General features: G+C 35.5%; 1 protein-coding gene across 1 annotated transcript in view; it reads right to left on the minus strand.

The window, feature by feature from the left end:
* Positions 1–6,201: 6,201 nt before the first annotated feature.
* The window catches only part of LOC111385745, an 8,516-nt gene continuing 7,135 nt past the window's right edge, over positions 6,202–7,582 (minus strand). The window contains exons 3-5 of the mRNA XM_023010160.1: positions 6,756–6,876; positions 6,495–6,545; positions 6,202–6,264 (exon numbers count right to left, since the gene is read on the minus strand). Of these exons, the coding sequence (XP_022865928.1) occupies positions 6,202–6,264; positions 6,495–6,545; positions 6,756–6,876 (235 nt within the window). The remainder of the gene's footprint in view (positions 6,265–6,494; positions 6,546–6,755; positions 6,877–7,582) is intronic.

The raw sequence follows: 7,582 nt of genomic DNA on the forward strand, positions 1-7,582 counted from the left end.
TGCTGTTGGTTTTGTTTTGTGGGTTCTTGGATAATGATTTTGGATTTTCTATTCATTAAGTTAATTTAAGTACAAAGTGGATAAAAGAATCTTTGTGCTTTCTCTTTTTATGAGAATTTAAAGTTTCGATAATGGGCTTATTTAAATCAACCACATCACTTAATGGGCTTATTTAAATCAACTGCATCACTTTTCTATCTCACAAAGTAATTTAAGAACGTCACTTTTTTTTAGCTAATTATCCTTGAGATCAATTGTCACCTGTCATTGCCCATTGTAACCTGTCATTGCCCATTGTATTCATAATATTTATTGTCCATAAATAATTATAATCAATTTAAAGTCAGTTTATATAATCTGTAGATGAGTGGAAGTTTGTAGATATACAAATAGTGGCATTAGCATGTAAAGAGTATCGACTATGCTGGATGATAATTGTTTGATTAGAGGTTATATGTTTGTTGCAGAAGCTCTCTCAAAAGGATCTTCAAACGGTGGTTTTCCAGACTCAGTCCAACGCACCTTTCTCAACCAACAATCAGTCCAATCGGCTCCAAACCACGACCAATTGATTCACCTTAGTTGCTATTCAATCTTACCCACGTAGGACAAGAAAGGATGATGATTTATCGCCACAAAGGCTAAGAGAAGACACCACAAAGGTATACTATGAAAGAACCACCAATTGCACACGTTATACAAGCGTTCTAAACACTTCTGAACACCTTTTTTCTCACACAAAAGGGGGCAGCCGGGATTCTCTTGTTTCTTCTCTCAAAATCACACAATCATCATATCAAAGTGGCTAGGGTTATAGCCAAATATATACTCTAGGGTTAGGCTTTAAGTTGGGCCATTAAAGGGGTAAACGGGCCAAAATTCAAGCCATCCATAAGGAATACAATTGGGCCGGGTGTAGCTCATGGACTTGGTTGTTGGATTTATTTCATTCATCGGCCTATGCTTATGAAATAATATTAACCCACGTTAACATCATAGCTCGGGATTTATTGGATATCAAAAACCCAACAATGTTAAATCATCTTGTGATAAAAATCAAGGTCTAGAATAACATTTCATTTGCAGAATTGCTTGATTGGGCGTAAGAAGAATTGACATATTCCAAGCTGCTTAGCTATGTTCGATTTTCCCCTATCAAATGCTCATGTTCCTCATGTCTTAATGATCTATCCTCCTAAAACTTACATGTTTATGTGTCAGGTTGTGAAAATTGAACTACATTTGTGGCCTCAATTTAGTCATGTAATTATTACACTTAATTTTCTTTATTTTGATATTAATATTCTTGTGATTGAAAGAAAAATGGGCATGGGATGCTCTAGAAATCGTTGACCCATCTTTGTTGAATTATTTTGCAGTCCGAAACTTCTTTTTTTACTGGAGTTGGGATTAGCACAAAAAGTGGCATTCTTAATTATAGAAGTTACTTTCCTCAACTCAATATACATACATAAGTGTAAAAGGAATGCAACAGTTTAAGCGTCATGATGTTGCTCTACCTTCTTTAACATGAACCTCATGGAAAGTATTAATGATTTTTGAGTGGTTGATTGAATTCCTTGAATCGTGGAACGTGATAGGGCTGCTTCAATAACTGCTTTGATAACTGCACTCCTTGATAACCACGACGCTTTATGTTTGTTAAGATCTTGGGCGACTTGCAAACTTGGGCGATGGCGTTACCGCGTTCTTGGGCCTCCCTATTTGGGCTTTCATCTTGATTTGTTCGATTGGGCTTCATTCCTTGGGCTATCTGATTTGGGGATCCTCCAATTGGGCTTCACTCCTTGGGCTGTTCGATTTGGGCTGAATTTTTATGTGTCAACACCTATTATAAATTTTTCTGATTAATTAAATTTGAAAAGAATTATCATTTTATTTGTGGAAAATTAGAAGATTCGGGCGTTGAAGATTTTGATTTATTGTTTCTTCAACTATCTCCTTAAGATTTTTTTTTTTTTTTTTTTTTTTTGGGTGTCAATAACTATTTATTTTCTTTCTTATGGATATTTTCTTTAACCTCGAGCTTTGATAAGCAGATATTAATTTTTTTCATTTCTGGATCTTTATGGCTGCCCTATATGTGGTGTTTGGTGTTTGAACATGAAATTACTTAACCTTGAATCTTAAAGATCAAGGCAACCACTGCTAATATGTTCTGGAGTTAAAGTAGCTTTTAACACTCTTTTTCAGTTGGTTGCTAATTCGTTTTGTCTACCGGAAGATTTAACTTAACTAGAATTTTAACAACTTGGATACATAACATCATTAGTAGATACTTGGCAATGTAACGTGTATAGATCGCCAACCTACACAACTCCTGTTTATTCGTAAGCATAGTTTAGGTAACCATGCATATATCTAGCCATTATCATCGATTTGCGTAACGTAATTTATTATCGTTCTCATATTGGTATAGTTCGTTAAACAATCATTTTATTTCTTGTAAACTTGGATACTTCTAAGTTGTTAACTATGATTCCACTATGTCCACAGCCTTCGAGAAAGAAAAAGAACAAAAACTAATAGTGTTTGTTGTAATCATGCTTTAACTCAATCTTGATGAAACAAGTCTATGATTATTCATGATAACACAACGTTTTTGGGAATCCTGGTGTATTGGGATGGCATCCTGGTGCTTAAAGTTTCTTATATATGTTTCCTCTCTCTCTTATTATTTGAACCTGTTTTGTCGGATGACAAGGCTTTTCTTCAGAAGAAGAAAGAAGTTGCAAAGGTGAAAGTTTATTCTGGCATCTATACTGATCCTATTCTGCATCTTAGTTATATTTATTTTGATTTTATCCTCAGATTTCAGTTAGTTATATCTATTGTGATTGTTTATTGGTTTGATAGGCTCTGAAGGAGCTTAAAGCAAAGGTTCAAAAGGGAGCACTTGAAGGTGATGGGCTAAATAAAAGTGGAAAAAATTGAAACTCACGAAGAAGAAGAAACCAAAAACTCCTTTGTAGTCAATTGTATCACGATATTACTATTTCGTTTCCATTTTAGTATGATGTTCTTGCTTATGCTAAACTATCAAGCAACTTTCTATGAAGATTCTCTCTGTGTGTGACAGTGAGGGAGAGCATATAGGGTGTCGATGGTCATGAATTGATGAATAGCCTATTAAGCATCTAAGCGGGTGTAGAACACTATAACTGAGGACCTTGTAGCTTATAAAGGCCATTTCATTTCCTCAGATGATCCTCTGTCACCTCCTTTTGTGGACCTTGATCCTGATTCTTTGGCCCCTTCTAACCTACTACCACCTCTCATAGCACACAAAGAAAAAATTGATGCTATTTTAGATGAAGAAACTGTGTTCATTAATGATGGAGAGGTTCAGCGCTTCCTTGTTCGTTGGGTTGGTCGACCAGATTCTGACTGTGCATGAATCTCCAAGGAGACACTACAGCAATTGGATCCAGATTTATTGGAGTTTTATCGGAGTCAGCATGATCTTCCTTGGCCCAAATCGCCTCTCGTCCACTCGAGGGGAGTTGGTGAGGACACCAGGTTCAGACCGCCACTGACGCATTTCTACAGACGCCGGAAGAAGCTTGCCCAACCACTCAACTTATGGTTGAGAGATTGACGGAAGCCTATAATGATATAGCCATTCGACAGGGTCGAGTTTTCTCTCCCACCCCGGAGAATTGATGAGGACATCCCAGTTTCATTATTTTAGTTAGATGACATTTAATTATTTTAGTTGGACTTTTATTTCTTAGTTGGACTTGGGTTATTTTATTTTATGGACTTGTGTAATGGAATTGTCCCTATCTTTCAGATTTTTTTTTAGGTTTTCAGTATTTTCAGTAGTTAAACCTATTTTTACATTGTAATTGGAAGTTAATGAATTGATTGAATAGAATTGGCTACAACCCTCGTTCTTCTCCCCTCTTCTTCTTCCCCCCTTTCTCTGTGCTTCTCCCTCCCCTCATCTCTTCTTGTTATTCTTGCTGAAGTTACTTATTACTAATTTATTCACCCTGAATCACTCCGTGTGGCCAGGCAGCATTTTTCCTGGGTTGATTGATTTACACCAATGAGTTTATGGTGTTGCCTTCACCATTTATCTTCATTAAATGCTTTTGTGGGAATATTAAAGATATAATAGTGAATTTTTTCATATTATGACGTTTGACCTTTAAAACCCGAGAAAGAACAGTTTTGTTGGAATATGTCCGTCATCTACAATGCAGTAGTAGACCTATTGGATTGTTTAATCTGATTGAATCTTCTTTAATGATAGGTTTAATTTATAAGCAAGCTTGATTTTTTTAAAATTTTATTTTTGAAAATTGCTATGCAAGTGAATATTATATTGTTTTGTTTCTTAATAGAATCAAGCCCAGTGTTTTTTTTTTGTGTGGATATGATTTATATTATGTAATCAAGTCAATTCAATGAGTTTAATCTTACAATGTAGCCTGCTAAACTAGATTGGGAAATTAAATGTTAAATAGATTTATAGAAATTGCTCATAATCAAAGTAAATGGAGTAGAGTTCAAATTCTTGTGCATAATTGTCTGATGACTTAATCGTATTGCAGATTTTGAATCATTAAATTTAATTCTACATGTTTTCAACTCCGGTGCAGGTCCTTTTAGGACTAGATAACTATGTTGAAAGAACATCAAAGCAAACAATTGATATTTTGAACAGAAGAGGTAAGGGTCTCGAGAACCAACTCGATTCTATAAAGGTAAAGTAGAAGCTTCATTTTTGTTACTACAGCTTCCAAGGCAGTAGTGAGTTTGTTGATTTTTTGTAGTAATTGATTTTTTTCTACTCTTCCTGTTATTTTCACTGTTCATTATTGTCATAGTAGTTTTGACATTTAAATTGATTTAGAATTGGTTGATTTTATTTTTTACTCTTAAAATCACTCTTTCTCTTAAAAGTAATAAATGGGTAGAGTTTGATTTATAATTTTTTTTTCATACCTAGGGCATGAATTGTATTTATAGTACCTTGTGGTTGGATAAGTGTCAATGATTTGGACAAGTGTCAGCTTCTGAAATGCTGAACAATTTTATTCCTTGATAGTTGGATCATACATGGCATTAAGTTAGGTTACAGGTCATGCCATCACATTTGATGAGTACACTTTGCTTGAATTTTTTCTGACGTGTTACTTCCAGAACATTAACATTCATTCTTAGAATTAGAATTATTAAAAAAGAAGGCATTACTTGAATGTACTATATTGCTTATTAACTCCAAGCATCAAGATTTACGCTTGGTACTCATTTTTATAACAAAAAAAGTGGATTTACAACAAGCACAGAAGCTTTTGGATGACATATTAGAGAGGACAATTGAAGTAGTGCGGCATATAGATCAAGCTATATCAGAGAAAGATCCCACAATGAATGAAGGGGTGAGACTGTTTAAACATACTCCCCGGGGAATATTGTTTGATTACTTAGGTAAGAAGATTTCATCAATCATTCTGCTTATTTTACTTGCACTAAGGAAAAACCTTTGCTGCCTATTGAAGTCCTTAACACGTCAAATTGCTTATCTATTTATTTTGCTCAATATTCTTGGATCGATCATAGGTACCAAAGAGTTGAACCTAATTACGTATTAATCTGATTTGTGGATAAATGGATTCTTTGTTGTTCTTTTTCCTATGTGTATTTGTTCATGTGATCCCGAAGTTTTACTTCGATACCAGATGAAATTGAAGGGCCGAAAAAGAAGCCAGGAATTCTTCCGAGGGAAGAGGTGGATGAAAAAGCAAAAAAGGTTTGCGTGCTTATCTCTAATGCTGCAGTTTGTTGATTCCAACATTGTACCTTTGATTCCAACATTGTACCTTTCGTGTGATATAGCCCTTGGATTCCTGTTTCAAACCTGTTTGAAATCAAAACAAACATGAACATAATGTTGGATTCCTGTTTCCAACACTGTTGATAATGAAAGCACAAAAAATGTGTTATACGACGAAGCACTCGATCAAACGGAACAATATAGCCCTCGGATTCCTGTTTCAGAGCCTCACCACCTCACCGAAGGAGCTCGATCATTCGCGGACAAGCCACTTTGTTAGTGAAAATAGGAGAGAAGTCCCATGAATATCAAGGGTATATGAATTTCAACATCATCATACAAAGAAATCCTTGGACAGCCTGCTATAAAAAGGCAAGCATAATCATTTCCCTCCATTAAACATATGTGAGGTGCTCTACGATCAAAAGCCGAATGTCCCTGAAATACATCAAGGAATCCTGCATAAGAGTCATGAAAGTAACAAAAATAAGACATGAGAGCTCCCAAGAATATCATTGCTATAGTTGAAAAAAATTAAACCTAGGGCTAAACTGGAAATTGATGACTCAATTAAAGCTCACAAATGATCAAATGTCAAAAGCAATTGTGATCGAAGAGCTAGGAAACATTCCTGTTAGCTCAAAAAATGCAAGCAAAGCCCTAAAAACTGGTAAAGATTTAAGCGAACCCATAAAAGGCTTATGAAAAACTTTCTAGCCATGAACATAGATGTGTTCACCTGGAAACATGTTGACATGGTGGAAATAGATCCCAAAGTTGCCTATCAAGCCCTAAATATCAATCCCTAGATCAAACCTCAGGTGCAAAGGTGCTAGTCAATGATCGCTAAAAATTTGGGACATTGAAAAGCAAGGTAGATAAACTGTGAAAAAATGGCTTTATCCAAGAAACTCTATACCTAGTTTGGGTATTGATCCAATCCTAGTACCAAAGGGTAGTGAAAATGGCAAACATGCCAAGATTTTACAGAATTGAGTAAAGCTTGTCCTAAAGACAGCTTCCCACTTCCCAGAATTGATAAGTTAGTGGATGCAACTACAGGAAATGAGCTGCTAAGTTTCATGGATATGTATTCAAGATATAATCAAATCTGAAAAACCTAACGTTCGACCCAACTCACACCTAGAGGGGGGGGTGAATAGGTGTTCATGCGGAATTAAAAAAAAAACTTATCAATTAATTCGTGCAACAAGTCACAAGAATTAAGTTTGTCCAGATTCATTCACATGTCTTAATTACTTATGTTGAATTACCGGTAACAATAAATAAATTAAAGCAATAAAAGAACACAACGAATGTTGACGGAGAAACCCCAACTGGGTAAAAACTCCGGGCTCAAGCCAGTAGAGATCCACTATTTGTAGAAGGTAACTTACAGTACGTCAGAACAATTGATCCCCTCAATTTTCTAACCTCCTTACTGTTTGAGAACAAGACTCTCCTGGATCTAGCAGATCTGTGCTACCATCCCAGCCTTGTGTGACTTCTACTTCCCGTGAATCGTCAAGCACTCCCACTCTTCAAGCCAGTTCTTCCCGGATCTTCAATCTGAGGATCTTCTGGAAGTTTTATAGGATTTAGAGAAGGTGGTGTTTTGGTGTTTCAAAGTGTGATGTTTTTCTGCAAAAGCCAAGGATTTTTTATATAAAAAGTTTAGAAGATTGTTAGGCTTTTTGAACCTTGGTGTGAAAGATATAAAGGATTAATCTCCAAGGATTTTAGAGTGAAGCAATAATATGGCTTCAATGTGTATTT

This window comes from Olea europaea, unplaced genomic scaffold (assembly GCF_002742605.1).
Source record: "Olea europaea var. sylvestris unplaced genomic scaffold, O_europaea_v1 scaffold327, whole genome shotgun sequence".
Classification (NCBI taxonomy): Eukaryota; Viridiplantae; Streptophyta; class Magnoliopsida; order Lamiales; family Oleaceae; genus Olea; species Olea europaea.